This window comes from Bos grunniens, chromosome 17 (genome assembly GCF_055505025.1).
Source record: "Bos grunniens cultivar Pamir isolate PY7600 chromosome 17, Bosgru_T2T1.0, whole genome shotgun sequence".
NCBI lineage: Eukaryota > Metazoa > Chordata > Mammalia > Artiodactyla > Bovidae > Bos > Bos grunniens.
Window position 1 is genome coordinate 56461476 of NC_141181.1, and position 24560 is coordinate 56486035.

Here is a 24560-nt window from a genome sequence, read left to right on the forward strand (position 1 = left end):
AGCCTACCAGGCTCCTCCATTCATGGGATTCTTCGGGCAATAATACTGGAGTGGGTTGCCATTTCCTTCTCCAAGGGATCTTCCCGACCCAGGGATCAAACTCGGGTCTCCTGCATTGCAGGCAGACGCTTTACCCTCTGAGCCACCAGGGAAGGCTTTTACCAATAGGCTGCAGCATAAGTAGCACTATACATTTCCTGAGCCTTTTCAAGTGATCCTTCAGGAATCTGGCTTTTCTTTTGGAACCCTTCTGCTGCTCTGGGAGCAAATCTGTGGCCTGGGTGAGAGATCACATGGAGAAGAGCTGAGTCAGGCCAGCTGTCCTGAGACATGTGAGACTACCCAACCGAGATCAGCAAAGCCATCAAACTGTCCATAGAGATGTGTGTGAACCTCACTGGGCTCTGCTCCAATGATCAGAAATGCCCAGCTGATCCACTGACTTGTGGTTAAAAATAATTGCTATTATATGCTACTGACACTTTCTGATTGTTTGTTATGCAGTGTTATGCTGGCAGCAGGTAACTGATACAACTGCACTGGGATAACTAATGAGGGAGTTGTTTTTGAGCAGAGGTCCCTCTCCAGTACCAGGTGGCAAAGCTGACGGCCAGCTTGGCCTTGTCATCCATACACATCTCTCCTGGAGGAAGACTGTTTTCCTTCCTCACACATTTTCAGATTCAGCCCAGAGAGATTCCTCCTGGGCTTGTCAAAACTTTCCAGAATACAGTATCGCAAACAGGACTCCCTTTGGCAGCTTGTTAGGATAATTGAAATGTGGGTGGAAGCTCATTAAGCTCCCCTTAGTCAACATTCTTCCTTGCAGGCCTGGGAGAAGCTGTGAGTTCTGTCACATCCTATTAGCACCGTGTCTGGGTGGCTTCCACACCTTTCCAGGCAAATCAAACACACGGGGTCTGCATTTAAGGGAAAATACATTTATCCCCACAGAGAAGGGTATGTTTATGGAAATTTAAAGACATGCATGCATCTGGCTTGGGTGGATGATGAAAAAGAGAACAAGAAGACCTAAAAATGCTTTGAAAGTATAAGGAATCAGGCAGGTTGCTATTGCACATATTTTAAAAAATTAGCATTTGAAGTCACTGGGTATTAATGGGTGCCCTTCTATTTTTGTCTCATGCTGTCCTCCTACAAAAACCTATTTTATGGAAAGTATTCTGCCACAATAGTAATGGTAATCATGATGTTAGTTTTCATTGAGCATGTTTTATTTGTCAGGCTTTGTGCTAAGAGTTTTATATAAATCATCTCATTTAAGCCCAAAGAGGAGAGTCCTTGAATTCTGAAGTGGAGCCCATTTTGTTTTCTGGTATATATCCAGCCCATAGCACAGTTGGCATTAGATGCTCAATAAACATTTAATGAACAAATGACCAAATGACAGTCTTGTGCAGGAGAGGTAATTATTCCTATCATTGAAATAAAGAAATGGGGCGGGGCCTCCCTGGTCATCCAGTGGTTAAGAATCCACCTTGCAGTGCAGGGGATGCAAGTTCAATCCCTGGTTGGGGAACTGAGATCCCACATGCCTTGGAGCAACTAAACCCAAGTGCCACAACTAGAGAGTCTGTGTGCAGCTACGAAAGATTCAGCGCCTCAGTAAGACCTGACGCAGCCAAATAAATAAATATTAAAAAAAAAAAAGACAAAGAAATGGGAGATGGACAACTGACCCAAGTTCCTATAGCTAGTAACCGGTGGGAAGGGCTTACATCAGGAAATTCACATTCAGGGTTGCTGTTGTGACAATGACATAAAGCAGAGAAGATGAACACATAGGAGCATCACAGGCACCCAAATGAAGGCACCCCAGCACCGAAACAACCTGGGCTCAAATCCTCACTGCATCCCAACATTGCTGTCGCATTTGTTTAAAGCCACATAAAATACAGGATGTCATATCCCCTGCCGTAATGCTCTCGCAGTGCTGGGCTAGGACTCCCAGGAAAGAAAGTGTGGGCACAGAACTAAACAAACTCATCATTAAATGCTTTATATCAACAAACACCATATGCTGGTACAAATCAATCCGCAACAATTAGTTTCAAAAAAATTTAACAACATGAACCTGCCTCATACGATTGTTTTTAAGACACGATTAAGATAATGCTCAATGATGCCTAGCACTTGGTAAGTGCTTAATAATAAGAGCTCATAATTAGTTAAGCTTGCTGAGCACATCCTGTGCACCAGGGCTCTGCCTGGACCATCTTACTTAACGTTTTCATCAAGTCTGTAAAGTGGACACTGTTCGGTGTCCCATTTTATAGTCGAAGAAACTGAGGGGCAGTGAAGTTCAGCAACCTGTCCGAGGTCAAACATCTAGTAGAAAGGCTAGCTTCTCTTTGCACTGGACACGCTCTCTGGAGGAGGGGTGTGAGGGAGAACAAGGACCACTTTGAGCTGGGACTAAAACCCAGGCTAAGCGTGGGTGGTTCCTGGCTTAAGGAGTTTCTGGCATTCCCCGGCATTTGTAAGCAGCTATTCTATGGCCCCTTTACAAGGTCTGAACCCTCTTGAAAGGCTTGCTTTGACATCTTCAGTACAGAGGAAATGGCACTTCTCCAACATCATCTTTAAAGGGGCACTGTGTTCTAGCAACTGCAAGAAGAAAATCCTCCATGGAAGATTACTTAAAATACTTGTGCTCTGATCAATTTAATCTGAGGTTGGCTATGTTTAATCACACTAGTCAACCCTGTTCTCTTGGTTGTAGCTGGCTGGAAGTCCTTCTTGAGGAGGATTTCAGCAAAGATCAATGTACTTGATTGGCAATGTCTGCCAGGGGCAAGGGAAGTGGACACAGGAGTGTGTGCCATGAGTTACCAAGGCCACATTATCCACATGCACTGAAATGGTAGTCTAGGAGGACGATGATACTGCCCTTTGTCAAAGGTTTTGGGGTGTTTCTCATAGGTGCCTCCACATACCATGCACAATTACACGTTTGCACAAAGAGACGTTACTCTGTCATTTGAAAGGTCATTCTGTGAGTCTTACTCAGATTCAGATTGTCACTGAAACTCCACTATGTGACCAAGATTTTCTCTGGATATTTTCTTTTTATTCTTCTATTGGGTAGGAATGAACAAAGGTTCAGAGAGGTGAACTAACTTGACCAAGGCTGCGCAGCCCCTAGTGCAGTGTCTGACACCTAGTAGGCAACTGATACATTGACCAGCTATTAAGTAGCAAAGCCATTCAGGCTGTAGGTTTTAGGCTTTGAGACTAGAGCTTATTCCTTGTCACGGTAGATGGGGATCTGGAGCCACTAGATGCTGGGGATGAAGAATGTCACCTCCACGTCAATAAACAAAGGATGTTGGCGACCATTAAGCCAGAAGCCACTGCCACCACTCAAATTGTGCACGCCGAAGCAATCCAGGATGGAAAACAAAACAAAACAAAACCCAGGATACTGCCTTGAGAGCTAAGGTGCATATCAAAGAAATAATTTCAGTGAGCCCAGACTCCTGCATCTTCCCATCTACAGAAAAGCACTAGATTCATTAACTTGAGATGTCTGGTTTTCTTTAATTAACAGTAATTTTTGATGTTCCAACTGCCTAGATTTCATTGCAAAAATTCCTACATATCCTGGATCCCTCTTTGTCTCTTTGTAGCAGTCCCTCTGAGCCATGTGAGAGGTTATCTCCTGGGCTTAAGTCCTCAGAAAATCCCACTGAATAAAACATAATTCTCAACTTTTAGATTGTGCTTTTTTTTTTTTTTTTTTTTTGAAGTAGACAATGCCTTGGTGAATACAGAAACAAGCAGCTCAAGAAACCTGCAGTCTTCTTCCCTTTCTCCTCAGACTCCAACCCTCAGAGAGAATTCCAAATCTTCTGGTACGAGAAAGAAAGGGTCACTGCGTTTTATCCAGCTACGAGACACTAAATGGTAAATTGCCTTTACATTTTAAATTGCTAGAACCATCAGATTCAGTCTGCATACAAGTGCATCTTTTGGGGGTAAATAGCCATTTTTATGCTGCTAATCTAGGAAAAGGAAAGACAGCTCAGAGAGCAGACTAATGAAGGGTGGGGTGGCAGGCCTGAGGTTGATATGGTCTAGAGAAAAGCACAGGGTCTCTCTAGGCCTGTTTTCTCTGTAAGAAATTATATGCGATCTGTGTCCTGGTAACCACAGCAGGGGAGAGTTAAGAAAACCTAATAAGGAGTCTCCTGGTAAACAAAGTTCTGTGCAAAAACAAAATAATGAGAATGCTGCATGAGAAATACCCTTTGTGTTGGCAATAAGTCCCATCTGTTTGCTCAGGCCTCAAAGCTCTTTCAAATATCGCTTCCCATGTGATCATTGCAGTAGGCTTGGATGTTGGTAAGGTGGTGGAATGGGAGCCCAGGAAAGTGAAGCAATTTCTTCAAGGCCACACAGCTGAAAGCTGAGTGGCCTCTGCATTTCTAGCTAGGGCCCGGCTGCAACAATGCACCACTGCACCACTGTGCCAAGAAGGGAGAGGGCAGGACTCCTGAGTCAGGGTTTGCTCAATGAATGCAAGTGACTGAGGAAGATGATGGTTGAAAAAAACCCTATAAACCTGTCCAGGGACAATTTTTCTGAGTGTGACAAAAGCCTGAAAAATATAAATTACAGGACTTCCCTGGTCTTCCAGTGGTTAGGAATCCACCTTGCAATGCAGAGGACTCTGGCTCAATCCCTGGTTGGGGAACTAAGTTTCCACGTGCCACGGAGCAGTTAAGCCCATGTGCCACAACTGGAGAGCCCACAGGCCACAGTGAAAGATGCCACATGATGCAATGAAAATTCCGGGTGCCACAACTAAGACCCGACGCAGCCAAATAAATATTTTTTAAAAAAATTCCTTCTGCCCCCCATTCATCCCCCTTCTTTAGAATTTATCCCAAGGAAATAGATAAGATATGAGGATGGGATATCCAGACATTCATATCAGAATCATCTGTAGGAGTCAAAATGTTATATCTAAACATACAACAGCAGGATATTGGTTCAAATAAATATACAAATTAATTGTGGCATGCTTGTATTCTGGGCTTTAAAACTGTTGGATGAATAAAAGTAAGAATGTGTGTGGTGGCTTAGCTACAGTGGTGTTTATGGCTGGTTTCTTTAAAGGAGCAGAAGGAACATAAATTTAAATATCTATCAAGGGTTTGGGTTTTCAATGCACAGGAATTTTACATTGTTTTTCCAAGTAAAGGAGCCAATGGATATTTGTGGACACAAAAAGAGATTTCTAGTATAGAATTAAAGTGGACAAAGCAGAAAAATAGGTTGTATGCAGTCTGGTTTCTCTCTTTTACTCTATCTGTAAGGATATGTGTGAAAAAGTTAATAGAGGTTATCTTTGGATGATAGGAGCATATTTTCAATCAATAATAATTTGAATGATTCTTCTCATAGGTGCTGACATATGATAATAATTTTTATTATTGTGCTTTTATGATGAGCCGTGTGTGTGTCTGTGCTCAGCTCACACACCTGAACCGATTCTGAACATAGCACAGCCTCACGGGACAGGTATTACTGCATAAAAGAGATAGGGACCCCAAGCCTGGGGTTCACCCGGGGCGGGTGACAGAGGAGGGACAGGAAGGTGTCTAACTTTGATAAGCATGCCCTCTGTGCCGAGCACTCATATTAACACACCATCATACTGAATCCTGCATTGTCCATTTAATGTCCCCCTCCAAATCACTTAAGTGAAAACTGAAGCTCAGAGAGGTTGAGTAACTTCTCAAGGTCACTCAGTTTGAAAGTGCACTGGGACGACCCAGAGGGATAGTATGGGGAGGGAGGAGGGAGGAGGGTTCAGGATGGGGAACACATGTATACCTGTGGCAGATTCATTTTGATATATGGCAAAACCAATACAATATTGTAAAGTTAAATAAAATTAAAAAAAAAAAAAAAGAAAGTGGCTCCAAAATACACATGCTCTCCACCCAGGGTCTGTTGCTCAGAATATCTGCTTCTCCTTAGCCACAAGGTCATGGCCAAACCTGCTGCAGTTGCAGGAGTTTTGGAAGGGCCCGTTGATCACTGTGCTCAGCCTGGCTTTGGAGTAAAGGTGGAGGAGAAGTCTGGTTGGGACTTTAACATCTTTCTATCAAGCCCAGCTTCCATCCTTTGGGAGAAGCGGTGAATTTGTTGCCCCCACCCAAATCCTGCCTTTGACTTTGGAAACAAAACACAAGAGTCATACCAACTCTGCATAACTGTGAAAACAGACCCTATATCCCCATCTAGCTGGGTCATCTTAGAGAGATTGCTTTACCTCTTAAAGCCTGAGTTTCCTTACCTATGAAGTAGAGTTGATATTGCCCATCTTTATGCGGTTTCCATGAGGTTAGAAATAATATTTGCAAAACACCTGGCACCCTCATCACTTAAACAAGTTTTTTTTTTTTTAAACTCATTCTAAAAATGTAGAGGTACTAACACTTGCAGAACATATACCCTTAGTGAAGCTAGTGACGAGCTAGGCAGATATGTATGTATTTTGGAGCCTCAAGGAAAAGCACTTCAAGTCTTCTTTGCCAAATTAAAGTCAGTTCCACCTCAAAATTCCCCTCTGCAAATGCTTTGAAAGATGATATTTAACTGATCATAACATCCTCAGACTCTCAGGCAGTCTCTTTCCTCTACTTGCTCATCACTGCTGATTACTCAAGATATTTTTATGTAAACAGAAAACAGCTCCCGCAAAATTAGACCCATCCACCTCCCCACTCCCTGCTTTTCCTCTGCTTCCAGCCTCTTGGAGCTGCCCCGCCACCTCTGAGGCTAATCAGTGGAAGGTCTATGCCTCTGCTGAGCTCCCAGGAGCCCACAACGGCTGAGCTGAGTGGCAGACTCTGGAGAGGCTGTTGTCTGGGGCCACGGAGGCTGCAGAGAAAGAGGCAAAACTCTGCACCTTCTGTCTTTCCCCCTTGGTTTCCTCCAGTGTAGCCACCATTCATGTGCCAAGTGCCACCCATTGCACCCAACAGGAGAGACTCTCTCTTAACACATAGCAACCCTGTGTCCCACCCCTGACTTTGTTAGGTAGCTCCAGACGGAAAGGATTAATCCTAAAATAAATGCTGTGTTTGCAGATTACATCCAGGTAATACGTTCCTTCCATGGTAGCTCTTGGGCACACCCAGGGTTGGAATTCCTGGTTTCCATCTTGTCTTCCTGCTCCCCTTCCACCCTGACTGTCCCACAGACCTCCATGATATCATTAAAGGCATGGAATATGTGATATTGTTTTCTTCATTCTACTGCTTGGCACAGTCCTGGGAATTAATTTATCTCTGCTTGGGGACTTTTTCCCCTGGGAAAATATCTTGGTCTTAAAAAAAAGTGACCTTTGGTTACCCCAATTTCAGTGGCAAAGGAATGCTCTATATTCCAAGTCTATGGCGAAATTTTGGAGCCATGCAGAGGAACCCTAAGATTCTTTTTTTTTTTTCTTTTTTTTAAATTTTATTTTATTTTTAAACTTTACAATATTGTATTGGTTTTGCCAAATATCGAAATGAATCCGCCACAGGTATACATGTGTTCCCCATCCTGAACCCTCCTCCCTCCTCATACCATCCCTCTGGGTCGTCCCAGTGCACCAGCCCCAAGCATCCAGTATCGTGCATCAAACCTGGACTGGCGACTCGTTCCATATATGATATTATACGTATTTCAATGCCATTCTCCCAAATCATCCCACCCTCTCCCTCTTCCACAGAGTCCAAAAGACTGTTCTATACATCAGTGTCTCTTTTGCTGTCTCATACACAGGGTTATTGTTACCATCTTTCTAAATTCCATATATATGCATTAGTATACTGTATTGATGTTTTTCTTTCTGGCTTACTTCACTCTGTATAATAGGCTCCAGTTTCATCCACCTCATTAGAACTGATTCAAATGTATTCTTTTTAATGGCTGAGTAATACTCCATTGTGTATATGTACCACAGCTTTCTTATCCATTCATCTGTTGATGGACATCTAGGTTGCTTCCATGTCCTGGCTATTATAAACAGTGCTGCGATGAACATTGGGGTACACGTGTCTCTTTCCCTTCTGGTTTCCTCAGTGTGTATGCCCAGCAGTGGGATTGCTGGATCATAAGGCAGTTCTATTTCCAGTTTTTTAAGGAATCTCCACACTGTTCTCCATAGTGGCTGTACTAGTTTGCATTCCCACCAACAGTGTAAGAGGGTTCCCTTTTCTCCACACCCTCTCCAGCATTTATTGCTTGTAGACTTTTGGATCGCAGCCATTCTGACTGGCGTGAAATGGTACCTCATAGTGGTTTTGATTTGCATTTCTCTGATAATGAGTGATGTTGAGCATCTTTTCATGTGTTTGTTAGCCATCTGTATGTCTTCTTTGGAGAAATGTCAGAGGAACCCTAAGATTCTTGATGAAGGATGACTTTGTTTCCAGGGCACATGTGGCAATGTCTGGAGTATTTTTGTTGGCACAGCTAGAAGGAGAGTGTTACCGGCATCTAGTTCTACTAATGATAACACTAAATGCTAGTTTAAACAAAAATTGTGATATTGTATGGAAGATATTTTATGAAATATATGGGGGGCAGAAAGAAAGAAAAACTGGGGGCTGGGTCATTAAGAGAACTAATTATCTTCCACAATAGAAATAATAGATAATGCTTACAATTGACAACCCAATAAATAACAGCATTAGGGCTTCCCTAGTGGTGCAGTGGTTAAAAAAAATCCACCTGCCAGTGCAGGAGACACAGGTTCAATCCCTGATCTAGGAAGATACTACATGCTGCAGAGTAATGAAGCCCATGCACCACAAATCCCGAGCCAGTGCTCTAAAGCCTGGGAACTGCAGCTACTGAGCCCATGAATCACGACTACTGAGGCCCACATACCCCAGGGCCCATGCTCTGCAACCAGAGAACCCACTGCAATGAGAAGCGTGAGCACTGCAACTAGAGAGAAAGCCCGCTCAGCAATGGAGACCCCCAAATAAATAAAATTATTAAAATAATAACGGTACTAGTACATTACTTAAAATACGGAGACAAATACCAGAAAAGACATCCCCCAAGAGTGAACCTATTTCCTTTGATGGAGCAGAAGTGGGGAGTGATGTTTTATGAGGAAGTAGAGGGGACTGCTGAAATTTTGTTAAAACTTTTATAATAAAATTTGGCTTTTAACTATGTACACATGTCTTTTTTGTCAAAATGTAAAAAGTAATTTAATTTAAAACATCCCCTCCAGCTGCTGTTTGAACCAGAGACTATGGGGGTTGGGGGGCAGGGAATGGAAGGAAGGAACCAATATCATAATTCTAAGTATGTTACTTTGCCCATAAAAACATATAAGCTCTTGGGTTTTGTTGTTATTTTTACTTTGTGGTTTTATTACTCAACCAGAAGAAGGAAATTACAGAATTTATTAATCTGTTTTATCAACAGGCTGGATATTTTGCCACCTTGGTCAAATCTGGGATCCTGCCATTATTGAGCTTTTTTCTCTGTTACACTTCTCTTCCACTCAGCAAAGATGCCTGCAATGGGAGCGGGAGAAATTGAAATTCCAATCGTGTCTCTCCTCAGTTCGGTCTGATTTTCAGAAATTGCAGTAAATCAGTGGCACCGAAAATTGCCCTATTTTTTTTTTTTTTCCTGGGGGTGTTGGTTTGGCTTGATGAGAAAGCAAAAACAAATGGAGTTTATAAATGTAACTAATCAGGAAGTTAAAGAGAGGTTAAACCTAATGGATTAATCAAGTTCCTCTGGGAAGTAGGAAGAAAAGGTGGGAGGGGAGTGATGGGGCAGGCTTTTGTCCAGACTGATTTAATAAGCCTTCCACTAGAGTCAGCGCTCTGAGTGTCTGGGGCTCTCCCATGCCTGCCCGCATCTCTCTGTGCTTTCTTGTTAAAGAGAGTTGAGAGCCACCCAAAAGTAGCTGTCTGGTGTGCTTAGTGGAGAGAACAGGGTACCAGCTGCTTGTAAGATTTCGGCTCTGATTTCTGATTCTGCCATTTACTAGTTGTGTGACCTTAGACATAAGCAAATGACTACTCACTCCAGTATTCTTGCCTGGAAAATTCCATGGGCAGAGGAGCTGGCAGGCTACAGTTCATGGGGTCACAAAGAATCAGACATAATTAAGCGACGAACACTTTTTTCTTTCCAGAAATATTCCTTCATCCTTTAAACCAATGTTATATTCATCTGTAAAATGGGGTAAGTATTCCAATCTCCCCAAATTACAAGGCTTATAAAGGTCAACAGAAGTAATATAGTAGAGTCAGAGCCTGAGGTGGAGGTGCACAGGTGAGACTGACCAGCACCCACAAGGCCCTTGAAGAAAGACGTGCATGTCCTAGGCTGAGAAAGTAAAGGGGGAAGTGGTATTAGAGGAAACCGGTGGTCAGTGCAAAATATGAAAATCAGTGTTGCTGCTGCTGCTGCTAAGTTGCTTCAGTTGTGTCCGACTCTGTGCGACCCCATAGACTGCAGCCCACCAGGCTCCCCCGTCCCTGGGATTCTCCAGGCAAGAACACTGGAGTGGGTTGCCATTTCCTTCTCCAAATGTAAATGACATTAAGAATTTTCATCTTTGAAAGCTGTGAGGAGATTTTAAATGATTTCAAAGATGGTAAGGATGATTCGAGATGATTTATTCCACATGTCCCTCTTATTGTAGTGTCTCTCAAATCTTTAGCTCTGGCCCAAGCCTTTTCCTTGAGTTTTCCCAGCTGTATATTCAAATACCTGTTAGACAATTCTCATAGTTGTTCCCCCAGGCACTCAGAGCCAGCATGTCCCAAAGTGAATTCATAACCATCGACCCTAAATCTGATTCTCCTCCTCTACCCCTTTGCCTTCTTTTGTCTCTTTATAAATGGAACCTATGGCAGAAACTTCTAGTTGCCTCTGAATAGTCATTCACCTTTCTTAGTAGTAGAATCTTGGGCAATCTTCATAGGAAATCACTATATTACTACATTTCCCAGCCTCACCACAGCTAGCTGTGGCTACATGACTGAGTTCCCGCTGAAGAGATATAAAGTGGAAGTTTTGTTACCAGGAAATCTCTTTAAGAGGGCTCCATTTTGTACTTCCACTTGTTCTCCTTATACTCTGAAATGCAAGTGTGATGGATGGAATGCCTGCAGCCATTTTGAACTCTGAGGTTAGAACATGTATGACAGGATGGTAGAACAGACAGAAAGAACCAGGTTTTCTAAGTATTGAAGAGCTTCCAAATAGCCCTGGACTGCCTATCTCCAGACATCTCTCACCTGAGAAATAGTCTTCTTTCTTGTATAAGTCACTGTAGTTTTGGATTTTCTGTTATTCACAGCTATGCCTTATTTTAAGTGATAGCCAGAATCCTGGAATTCCTTCCCTACATCTAATCTTATACCAAGCCCTGTCTTCCAGCAATCCTGGCTCCAATCCATCCCCTTTTGTTATTCTCTTTTGAATCATGTCATCTCTTACCAGTATGACTACAATAGCTTCTTCATTGACTCCCCACTTTTAACCTCTCCCCACTGATACCCATGCTCAAAGAATTTCCATGTTTAAATTAAGTAATCTTTCTAAAACTCAAAATGGTCCTGATACTTCTGAGAAATCATGGAATCACAGACACTTAAAATACAGAGTTTAAGAGGCCCTTGGAGGTCATTTAATCTGGATTTTTAAGGTTTATTTTGCTTGGTGAAAAAGGAAAAGCAAATGAAGTAGTTTTCCATGGTTTTTCCAATATCCATGTATGGATGTGAGAGTTGGGCTATAAAGAAAGCTGAGCACCAAAGAATTGATGCTTTTGAACTGTGGTGTTGGAGAAGACTCTTGAGAGTCCCTTGGACTGCAAGGAGATCCAACCAGTAAATCCTAAAGGAAATCAGTCCTGAATATTCACTGAAAGGACTGATGCTGAAGCCTGAAACTCCAATACTTTGGCCACCTGACACAAAGAACTGACTCATTGAAAAAGACCCTGATGCTGGGAAAGATTGAAGGCAGGAGGAGAAGGGGATGACAGAGGATGAGATGGTTGGATGGCATCACCGACTTGATGGACATGAGTTTGAGCAAGCTCCAGAAGTTGGTAGAGGAGAAGGAAGACTGGTGTGCTGCAATCCATGGAGTCACAAAGAGTCAGACACGATTGAGTGACTGAACTGAACTGACGGGCCTTTTGCTACAAACAGTAAACAATTCCATATATAAAGTATAGAAATGCACTTGTCTGGAGAAGACCCACAGTTGTCAGCAGCTTCTCACAGATGTTCACCAAAAATGAAGCATCTCTGGTAAGTCTAACCACCTCACTTTATATATGGGGAAGCTGAGACCAGAGAAGTTAAGCGACATGTCCATGATCACAGAGAGGTTCAATGGCAGAACTGGAACATAACCTTCTATTTTCTCCAAACAAGGGTTACCAACTGGAAGCCAGTAAAGATGCTGAGCCCTCCTACACATCTTCTTAAGGACTGTCTATTTCCACTCAAATTACTCAAATTGGACTCACACTGGTGAGGGCTGGGGTGTAATTTGTACCTGTGAATACAAGGAATCTTAGCATGCTTATTAATTATATACATGTCTGTTTACAGGAGAATAATACTATGAACCCATTAAGCACCATTATCAATGCATGATCTAATACTTTCAATGTAATGAAACTAATGTATTTCAGAGGAATGGAAAGAAGTATTCTAAAGTTGATGAAAACTGAATTATTCTGAGCTAGGACGTCCTTGAGACAGTGATAATAGTTTTTCTGGGGAATTTCTTCGTGGTTAGGAGTCCATGCTTTCCACAGCCAAGGGCCCAGGTTCAATCCCTGGTCAGGGAACTAAGATCCCACAAGACATGAAGCACAGCCAAAAAGAAAAATTGTTCTGACTTCCACCACATCTATTTGGAATGGTGCTTTACACTTTACATATAATTTTCACTTACTTTTTAATTTTTATTATTTTTTTTAACCTTGTTTCATTCTAGAAATCTGAGAAGGAGGGCAGAGAAAGTAGAGTGTACTAGTTGGGAATATTCAGAGAAGGCGATGGCACCCCACTCCAGTATTCTTGCCTAGAAAATACCATGGATGGAGGAGCCTGGTAGGCTGCAGTCCATGGGGTTGCGAAGAGTCAGACATGACTGAGCAACTTCATTTTCACTTTTCACTTTCATGCATTGGAGAAGGAAATGGCAACCCACTCCAGTGTTCTTGCCTGGAGAATCCCAGGGACGGGGGAGCCTGGTGGGCTGCCATCTATGGGGTCGCACAGAGTCGGACACGACTGAAGCGACTTAGCAGCAGGAGCAGCAGCAGGAGCAGCAGCAGCAGCAGCAGCAGCAGCAGCAGCAGCAGCAGCAGTTGGGAATATTTTGGTTGCAAGCGACAGAACACCCAACCTACACTAGCTTGAGGAAAAAAGAAAATTGCAGGGGGCAGGAGATGGTAAGATTATTGTCTCACATAACTGAATTGCCCTGGAATTGAGGCATGATTGGATCGAGGGGTCCATGCTGTTGTTAAGGCTCTGGCTTTGTTTCCATATGACTCTTGCTGCTGCTTTGTTGGCTTCATCCTCAGGTTGACTCATAGTGGCTTTCTATTCTCACATCTTCAAATCACAAAGCCCAGAATGGGAGCAGATGAGTTCCTGTGGCAGGCCTCATGGAGGACAGAACATCTGTCTGTCCCAGAAATATCAGAAAAACCTCTCCTAGTGTCTTCCTGGTGTGAACTGGGTCAGGTGCCCGCCTCTCAACCAGTCACAATGGATGATGGATATAGGCACTTACTGGTTTGAGCCAACCAGAGCCCATTCTAGAACAGAGGGTGGGATCCGTTCCACCAAAAACAACAGAGCAAAGGATGGTGGGGGTGGGGTTACCCACAGGGAAATGTGAGTGAGTGCTCCTGGTGGGAAAGAGTGAGTGGTCTCCAGAAACAACTTACAGTGTTCATCGTACCATGGACGGGAGAGGTTACGAGTCACACTCATATGACACACAGATTCTGACACATGGGACCCGACATAAATTCACGGCTTTTTTGTTGTTGTTATTTCAAACTTTATACCATCAACAGCTTGTCTAGAAACCTGAAGAATTTTCCTACCATTCATACATATCTACCAGCTCTGTTCTTGGCAAAAAAATAAAAAGAAAAAGAGAACTCATGACAATTAAGCTGAGCCAGGAACTTTCTGTCCATGCCCAATCAAAACACAAAGCCCAAACTCCAGATAATAAAGGCACTGAGACGGAACTTGGCATTGTCCTGATAAATAGGAATTCCCTTCAGTGTTATCATAGGAAGTAGCTGGACAGAAGCAAGTTCTGGTTATGTTTTTTCTGGCCCCACACCCTTGTAAGTCAAGTTAACTTCAGTTTAAAGTCAGCAAGTCAGTTCTTTATGTCACAAATCAAATCACTCTATCACCTCCCCAATCATACGGGTTTTTCTAGGATTTCAATTCATTTATATATGAATTGAAGTAAGTCCCCAGGTTACTACAACAGAGCCTGAAACTAACCTACAATGCGCCTAGCTCCCTGTATTATTAGTATCAGAGGAGGTATATTAGTATTTCTAATTTACAAAGAAAGGCGCTGTGACTCCAAGAGCTAACAGCAGTTTCTCCAAAGTCACTGTATTAGAACAACTCAGCCTTTCCCCCCTGCATGTATCCTTCATTACTCACACAGTACACTTCACTTCTGACACTTCTAGTCACCAAAAGTGCGTGGGTTTTTCCTAGCAAGCAATTCTCCAGGACATCCACTGGATGTCCTACAATTTGTCTCAATTCTAACACCATCTACCTGGAGTAGAGTCGATCCCATGGGTTAAGGGCTCAGTCCCACCCACTGCTCCTACCCCAGGTAGTAAGTCCTCAGGTTACCCACAACCTCTGTCAGATGTAGCTGCTAATCAAAGGTTCCCATGACCCTAATTTGTTAGAGGCAGCTCCTAGAACTCAGGGAAACACATTTACCAGCTTATTAAAGGATATGATAGGGACTTCCTTGGTGGGCCAGTGGTTAAGACTGCCCTCCCAATGCAGGAGGCCTGGGTGCAATCCCTGGTGAAGGAACTAGATCCCACACACCGCAACTAAGAGTTAACATGCCAAAATTAAGACCCAGCATGCCACAGCTGAAAGTGAAAGAGGAGAGTGAAAAAGTTGGCTTAAAGCGCAATATTCAGAAAACTAAGATCATGGCATCCGGTCCCATCACTTCATGGGAAATAGATGAGGAAACAGTGGAAATAGTGGCTGACTTTATTTTCCTGGGCTCCGAAATCACTGTAGATGGTGATTGCAGCCATGAAATGAAAAGATACTTACTCCTTGGAAGGAAAGTTATGACCAACCTAGACAGCACATTAAAATGCAGAGACATTACTTTGCCAACAAAGGTCTGTCTAGTCAAGGCTATGGTTTTTCCAGTGGTCATGTATGGATGTGAGAGTTGGACTATAAAGAAATCTGAGTGCCAAAGAATTCATGCTTTTGAACTGTGGTGTTGGAGAAGACTCCTGAGAGTCCCTTGGACTGCAAGGAGATCCAACCAGTCCATCCTAAAGGAGATCAGTCCTGGGTATTCATTAGAAGGACTGATGTTGAAGCTGAAACTCCAATACTTTGGCCACCTGATGTGAAGAGCTGATTCATTTGAAAAGACCCTGATGCTGGGAAAGATTGAGGGCAGGAGGAGAAGGGGACGACAGAGGATGAGATGGTTGGATGGCATCACTGACTCGATGGACATGGGTTTGGGTAAACTCCAGGAGTTGGTGATAGACAGGGAGGCCTGGCGTGCTGCGGTTCATGGGGTCACAAAGAGTTGGACATGACTGAGTGACTGAACTGAACTGATGCCACAACTAAAACCTGGTGCAGCCAAACAAATAATTATTTTAAAATAAAGGATATGATAAAGGATAGAAAATAACGCAGAGATGAAGAGATACATGGGTTGACAAGGTCCAGGAGGGCCCTGACCGAGGGAGCACCTGTCTCCATGGAGCTGAGTGCATCACTCCACCATGTGTGGATGTGCTCACCAGCCTGGAAGCTCCCCCAGATTCCATACTGTTGGGACTTTGTGGAGCTTCATCATGTAAGCATGATCAATCATTAACCACATTTCCAGCCCCTCTCCTCTCTCTGGAGAAGGTGGCAGGGCCTGAAAATTTCAAGCTTCTAATTACAACTTGGTCTTTTGGGCGACCAGTGGCAACCTAAAATTGTCTCATTAGAACAGAAAATGCTCCTAGTGTTCCCATCACGTAGAACATTACGAGGGTTTTAGGAGCCAGGAACCCAGCGGGCCAGAGACCAATATATCTGTTTTCCATCATCTCACAGTCACTCAACTAGTAAAGTGTTGAAGGTCTTTCCATGTGTGACTCTCATATGCCACACTTTTCACCAGGTGCCCGAAACAAGGACACATCTTTGTCTTGTTTGAGGGCGCGTGGAAGATGTTAGGATGAGAAAGCCTCTCCTGCCAGGATTTGACATCAGAGCCCCCTTCCCTGCCCACCCCTCCCTGAATCACTCATATCCAGGAATAAAAGCCTTCATTGAAAGGTTTTAACAGGACCGCCTGCTCCGGACACAGGAAGCACCAGCAGGAAACATCTGCTCTGCCAACAGTGGTGCTTGTCTTGATTGAAATGGACAAAGAGAAAAGCAGTCCCCAAGTCTGAGGACATTCTGAGTTGAGGGGGGTCTGGTGTTATTAGCCACACCCTGCAGAGCTAGAGATGGGAGGACCTGGGTGTTGAGAAGTGAATCCCAGGCCAACTGGCATCCTCTTGGCCCGAATAACAATTAATCGCTGTTAAAATACTGTGCCGCGAAGAAGCTTGGGGGAACTCTTGGGGTTACTGCTACTAGAAAGGGTTTTTAAATAGGAAAGAGTCTCTACTTCCCAAAGGGCACATGGTGCAATGTCTGCAGACATTTTTGGTTGTCAGGACTGGGGCAAGAGTGGGCACTACCAGCATCCAGTGGGTGGAGGCCAGGGATGCTGCCCAACATCCCAGAAAGCACAGGACAGCCCACAGCAAACAGTTATCCAACCCAGAACGTCAATAGTGCCGAGGATAAGAAATCAGACCTTTAATATGGAAGAAAGAAAGGACTCACTGTGGTCAGTCCCAGCTCTGCCCGTCACTATCAGAAGACCTCAAGCAAGTCTACTGACCAAGTCCCTTGGCCTCCTTGAGTCTCTGGGTCCCATCTGTCAGAGGGGATGAAAATACTTCCTTCTTAGTAATGACTAGAGGGAGCCTGGGCATAAATCATGCCATTTAGAACCTGGCACAGAGTGGGTACCCAGGAAACAATAACCACTTGGCTAGTAGGGTCTGAAAGGTACCAGTGGGCCCCAGTGAAAGCCCAAACTCAGCATTTATTCCAAGGGAAAGCCAAAGGGACTGTCGTGTTCTTTTCCCTTCCTGGTACCGTTGCAACCTGTAGCTAGACACTGATTTATACGTTTAATGCTTTCACGCCCCCCTCTGCTGGTTTACCATTAGCTCCATCAAGGCATGCTCTGTGTTTCTGTTTGTTTATTTGTAAATGGCAGCCCACTCCAGTATTCTTGCCTGGAGAATCCCACGGACAGAGGAGCCTGGCGGACTACAGTCCCTGGGGTTGCAAAAAGTCAGACACGACTGAGCGGCTAACACACACACACAACACCCAGCTGTGTCTGGCCAGATGGTATCTATTCAGTAATTGGAGCCAGACGACCTGAGTTGAAAGCCTGGCTTCTCCACTCTTCAGCTGTGTGACCTTAGGCAAGTTACTTAACCTTTCTGTGCCTAATTTTCCTCCTCTATAATGTAGAGAAGTATCTACCACCAAGAGTTATGGAAATGGTTCAATAAGCTATCACATCTGTCTCGGGCCTGGCACCCAGTTAGTGCTTATAAAAATTTATTATTATTATTATTCCCATCGTTTCTTTCTTGTTTTTAATTTAGTGAATGTCACTCTGGCACTGGATGCCAGCTCACAGGAGTAGACCTGCCTCTGTCTTTGGGGAGAGTTTGTTTCTGTGAATCATTTGGAGAAATAACTGAGTTTGCAGAGAAACTGGCAGCCCAGCTGAGCAGAAAAGTAGAAGCCGAAGTAATTTCTAGTGGGAGGTTCTCAGGGCCCCTTGGGTCACCCAACTGCTTCTCTCTCTCACCTGGAAGAAATGAGAATTGATTGGAAGCTTGTCCCATCTGAAAAGGTCTGTCGGCAGCCAGAACTGGTGCGTGTTGTCAAGGATGCTTTTGGTGTTTGGTCCAGGGAGGAAGTGGTTCATGATGATTTGCTTTTCCAGGAAGTGAGACAGTCTCTGTGGAGAGACAGAATGAGGTCCCAGACGCTGCTGGATTTGACTGCTCCCCTGAGGAGCAGGAAGAGAGAACAATCAAGGGGTGGATAGGGAAGGATAACGGAGGAGAGGAGACCTGGTGGGAACCAACCCTGCAGAACTATGGGGAGGCTGGGAATACGGGGCCAGAAATGTGGGAGGATCAGAGATGGAGGAGAGAGGTTTTGAGCTGAGAAGTCTGAGAGCAACAACAGCAGCAACAATAATACTGCTGTGAACTGAGTGCCTACTGTATGCCAGGCACGTTATACACCTGGGCTTGTGAGGACTTAAACCCCAGTTAAAGTTTAGCCCCTGGATGCCAGGCCTCATTCATCTGTGGATGACAAACTGGTCACACTTCTTGTATTCACTCATACATTCACTTATTCATTCAACAAACATTCACTGCACACCTAGGGTATGGCGGGCACTGTTCTAGGCACTGGGAATAGAGCAGAAAAGCAGACAGACCATCAGACCACACTGCCTGCCCTTGTGGAGCTGGCATTCTCCCGGGTGAGAGTTGGTCAACAATGACAGGCATTAAAGGGTGCAACTCAGGAACTGCCAAGCAGAAGAGACACTCAGGGCGAGGAGCATCTGTGCCCTCACCCTGCCAGCACCTCTGTGTGTTCTCTAGTCTGGAAGCTCTCAACCCCATCCTTTTGGGGTTTTTCTGGAGGCCTCATTACATAGGAATGACTGCAGGACTCACTGGCTGTTGGGGATTGATTCAACCTCCAGCTCCTCTCTCCCCAGAGGTTGGTGGGTGGGACTGAAAGTTTTTAACCCTCTAATTACAAGACTGGCTCTCCCAGCAACCAGCTCCCATTAGTAGGTGGGGTTCAAAAGTTGCCTCATTAATATATCAAAATACACCTTTGTTGATTTCATCACTTGAATTCAGAGGAGAGAGAAGATTCAATTCTGGATAAGGATACTCTGACCCCAAAAGAGTAGATAGAGCTTCTCAAACTGCCTGCTCCCTATATGTGTAAACACACACACATATATTATCATTTTTATTCTGAGCCATAGTACCACATGTGACAAGTGAACCATGTGTGTATTTTGGAGAAGTGTGTAATGGGAAAAGAGCAGCAAGTGCAAAGGCCCTGAGGCAGGACTGTGTCTGGTGTGTTGGGGAACAGAAAGGAAGCCAGTGTCCAGGAGCACAGTGAGTAGAGGGGGCAGCAGTGGGAGGTGGGGGCAGAACAGGCTCATGTGTTGGATCATGTGAACCTCGTGGCATAGTAAGGATTTTGGTTTTTAATACGAGTGAGACTGTGACCTGTTGCAGAATCTCACACAGGGAAGTCATTTCATCTGACTTAGGTTTTAACAATTCCTCTGGCTGCTGTGTTGAGAATAGCCTCTGGAAGGCAGGACAGGAAGTGGAGGGACCAGTTAGGAGGCTACTGCCAGGATCTGGGTGGCAGATGATGGTGGCTCAGACTAGGTAGTAACCGTGGGGCTGGGAGAAGGGCTGGACATATGGAGCCAGTGTTTGACGCAGGGGAAGTACTCCATAAATGACCCTTACTGTTGCTGGTGGGCAAAGGAATCTGAGGACAGGAACAAACTGGAGAACTCTGCCCAATCACCCTTTGACTGCAGCATCAGTTTTAGGGGAGAGAATACACTCAAATCTGGATAAGGGCACTCTGTCCCCAAAAGAGTAGATGGAGCTCCTCAAACTGCCTGCTCCTTAAAGCCCTGCCAGAGAGTTTCTCCAAATACAGGAAACTAAAACCTTCCATGATGGCTAGAGACTTTGCAACCTCACTTTTCCAAACAAGATCAAAACCTGCTCTTTCAATGCCTACAGGTGAAGTCTAATACCCTTAATACTTTTCTAGGTGATTAAATGGATCATTTTTCTAAAGACAAAAAAGAAAAACTTGAGATTCATGATGGGGGTATGGAAGGGGTGGGCATATTTTGGTCACAAAATGGAATATTTGAAATTCTGGGAAACTAGGGGAAAGGTCACCAACCAACTGTGCCCACCCACCCACCCACACCAGACTGGAGCTGCCTGCCAGTTTGGGTATCCTGATCTATTCTCTCTACAGGCTATAAACTCCCAGAGGGGGAACCACACCTTTGAGAACTTTCCCCATAGGACCTTGAAAATATTAACAGTTAGAAGCTTTATGGAGAGATGGGCAGGTTCCTGTTAATACTAACAGCTAAGGTTTACTGAGTACTTGCCATATTCCAGGAACCATGTTAAGAGCTTAACCTCCGTAAATCCTCAAAACATTTAAAAACCCAGGGACTTCCCTGGCAGTCCAGTGGTTAAGACTCAGAGCTGCCAATGCGGGGGGTGCAGGTTCAATCCCTGGTGAGGGAACTAACAACACAGTCTTCATTTTTACTCCTTCAATTTATTTTCTTCTCTAATATACTTTTAAATGACTTCATAATATTACATTCTAAAGATATGTCATTAGTTTATATAATTCCTTGTCATTGGACAATTAGATTTTCCAATGTTTTTTTCCCCTATGCTTTTATAAGTGTTGCACAGAACACAGCTGTAGTTAAATCTTTATACACATAAGTGATTATCCCCTTATCATAAATGATTAGAAGGCTGATTGCTAGGTGAATAGGCATGTATATCTCTTAAATGTTTTGATAGTTATTGTTAAATTATACTCCAGGCAGGTTTCAAAAATTTACATTTCCATGAGTAGTGTATGAATGTGTCTGATCCAAGGAGTTTGGGGATTTGTGGAGGGGGGTGTTTTGTGTTTTGCGTTTTGGTTTTTTGTTTGCTGGTTGTTATTGTTCGTTTATTTTTTATTGAATCTCCTAGGCCTTGGAGACCATATCTCTGCTATTTGGCATGGTATCTTACTATACAACAGGCACACAGTACATATTGTTTGACACAACCAGAAGTCACAAGGAGTGACTACAGCATTATTTCTCTTGACCCATCTTTAGGGGTCTTGTGTTCTTTGCAGCCACCACAGCTTCCTAACACACCTCATGGCATGCTCTTCTTTGGGAGAACCATTTCTAATTTCATCACGGAATGCAGAACCCCAGGGCAATAGATCCAAGTCAAGGACCCTCACATCTTTCAGCCCATGACCTCCCAAGAGTGGATCTGTCTTTCCCTCTCTCTGAAATCCATTCCTGAGTAGAGAAAGACAGAAGAAAATGAGACAGATGGAGAACTCATTAAAACAATCAATTATTTCAATGCATTTGGACATGACGAAAGTACACCAGGGCATGTGGGTTTTTAATAAGGCCCGTGCCGGGCGAGCAGCCTCGGGACTGACTAGCGGAGAACGAGGCAAAGCTTTCCAGAAGGCACCTACTGTGATAACGTTACCTGCCGTTTATGCCATGGCAGAAAATAGACATGGAATCAGAGAACGTTAAATCTGAGATAATGGGTTTTTTAATTGTTTTCAAATTTTGGATGAGCGTTTTAATTGAAGTGGTTGGGAGGTTAATATAACTTTTGTATTTGATTATCTGGCAAGGAGAGGGGGAAATGAAAAGTGGGGGAAATTGAGGTAGTCTTTTAAAGAAGAAAAAACTCTCCTAACACATATCATGATAAATTCCATTTCTGTACAGTCGCTTTCATTAGACATGGCAGAGACAAAATGATTTCTGTACGTAATTAGTGCCAAGATCAGAGAAGCGCTAACAGCCTGAGGTTCTAAGTTAACACTCCGCATGCTGAGGAGGGGAAATCTTCATTCTTTCAGTGAATTGTTATTAAGGGTTAGAGAGGCTCTAGCCTTTTTGGAGTGGCCACTGTTAACAGACACAAAGCCAGACACTCTCTATATCTTTTGTCTCTCGAAAACTCAGATGTTTTATTATACTTATTCCGCAAGTGAGGGAACTAAGGCTCAGAGAGGTTAAGTGAGTTGCTGAAGGCCACACAGCTAGTGAGAGAAGGCTGGAACTCCAACCCAAACCCAGATGGCACTGTGGTCAGTGTAGCGTCAGAGTAATGGAGCAGAGTTACATGTGCCTGGACACAAATCACCCACCACCACCACCGCTGCCGCCCAAGAGCTCTGTGACACTGGGCTTATTTATCCAACCTCTTTGAGCCTCAATTTTATCTCCTATAAAATGGTAATAATAGTACATCTGATTTTTTTTTTTAATTCTCTTTTGGCCATGCCGCATAGCATATGGAATCTTAGTTCCCTCACCAGGGATTGAACCTGCACCCCCCGCATTGGCAGCTCTGAGTCTTAACCACTGGACTGCCAGGGAAGTCCCTGGGTTTTTAAATGTTTTGAGGATTTACGGAGGTTAAGCTCTTAACATGGTTCCTGGAATATGGCAAGTACTCAGTAAACCTTAGCTGTTAGTATTAACAGGAACCTGCCCATCTCTCCATAAAGCTTCTAACTGTTAATATTTTCAAGGTCCTATGGGGAAAGTTCTCAAAGGTGTGGTTCCCACTCTGGGAGTTTATAGCCTGTAGAGAGAATAGACCAGGATACCCAAACTGGCAGGCAGCTCCAGTCTGGTGCGGGTGGCTGGGTGGGCACAGTTGGTTGGTGACCTTTCCCCTAGTTTCCCAGGATTTCAAATATTCCATTATGTGATCAAAACATGCCCACCCCTTCTATACCCCCATGACACCAAATGGTACAATATGTTTTATGGAAAGAAAGCATATGGCTATGACAGCATGGGGGAAAAAAAAGACTGGAAGGATATGTGTTCTCTGAGAAAATGAGAGTTATTTCTATACTCGCTGAGCTTTTTCTGTTCCAAAATTTTTCTCCTGTGATAATACATTACTTTTTCTGTTCAGAAAACAACAGTTATTTCCAAAAAGAATATTCGTGAATTGGAGGAGGAAATGGAGTGGGAATATTTGGGAATTAAAGCAGGTTTAAGACTTTTGCTTTTAGCCTTGGGTTCCTATTACTCCCCTGTAGTAGTAAGATTTGGTGCAGTAATAGATGATATATATGTAGTAATAGATGGGGCTTCCCTCATGGCTTAGAGGGTAAAGAATCTGCCTGCAATGTAGGACACCTAGGTTCTATCTGGGTTGGGAAGACCCCCTGGAGAAGGAAATGGCAACCCACTCCCATATTTTTGCCTGGGAAATCCCATGGACAGAGGAGCCTGGTGGGCTACAGTCCGTTGGGTTGCAAACATTCAGACACAACTTAGCAACTAAACCACAACCACTACATAGTAATATATAATTAACAAGAATTACTACCATCCTTCACCATTCCCTAGCTTTTTATGCACACCAAGATAAGGTGCTCTGGCTCAATTTTTCCTGGATCAGGCAAGCCATGTAACTAATAGTTACAATGCTTTTTCTTAACAAATAATGGAACTCCAGCAAAAATCTGGAATTAGTTCAATAACTGAACAGTCTTTAGCTGTTAGCAAGGATGGAGTAATATGAATGGGAATAACCTCCTGCCTGAAACAACCAAAAAATTGATGCAATATATGCCACAATGATTGCAGGGTATTGGAGCTCAGGAAACAAGGTCAGTGATCCCTGAGAGGCAAGAAACAAGAAGTCAGCCCAGCATTCCTCCATGAGAGAATTTCCAGGGTGCAGTGTAGGGAGCAGTCATGGAGGGCCCCCTGAAATGAGAAGCCATGGCTGAGAGTCTGGGGAACCCATGGTGGCTAAGTTCTCAGATCAGAAGAGTGCTCCCCAGAGAGAACTGGAGAAATGGTAGTCCTGATAAGCCCATGCATGTGAGTCCCCAAGGTTGGGGACTCTTCTGCAAAGATTAGAGATAATGGAGGTGGGTATCCCAATGGCCCAAGACAGTGACTCTTCCCATTAACTAAGACAGATAACCTCATGGATCCCAAGGTGCTATAGAGAATGCAGAAGGGTCCTGCTTCATGGGTGAGGAATAGTTAGCTCCAGACTGAACAAGTTGTTTGTAAAAAATCTATAAAGCAGGATTCCCCCACATGGCTAACGTAATGCTTAATAGTAACAGACTGGATTCTTCCCCCCAGTATCAGAAACAAGATGAGGATAGGACCAGAAAGAGTGAACAACTATAACCTTTTCTATTTCACAATATCCTACTGGTAAAATAAGGCTAGGTAGACTCTACACATAGACAATGATCAATACTGAAATCAGACTGATTATA

At 43.8% G+C, this 24560-nt stretch overlaps 1 protein-coding gene across 16 annotated transcripts in view; it reads right to left on the reverse strand.

Annotated features, from left to right (window-relative positions):
- CCDC60 (coiled-coil domain containing 60) overlaps positions 1-24560 on the reverse strand; it is a 286332-nt gene that overhangs the window by 211355 nt on the left and 50417 nt on the right. For 12 of the 16 annotated variants that reach the window (XR_015144541.1, XR_015144540.1, XM_086347873.1 and 9 more), the window contains one exon: positions 18244-18396. The exons of the other annotated variants lie outside the window; for them this stretch is intronic. Coding sequence is in view for 10 of the 12 variants with exons in the window: in XM_086347879.1 (XP_086204005.1) it covers positions 18244-18396 (153 nt within the window). In the remaining 2 variants the exon portion in view is untranslated. The remainder of the gene's footprint in view (positions 1-18243; positions 18397-24560) is intronic. 16 annotated transcript variants of the gene reach the window in all.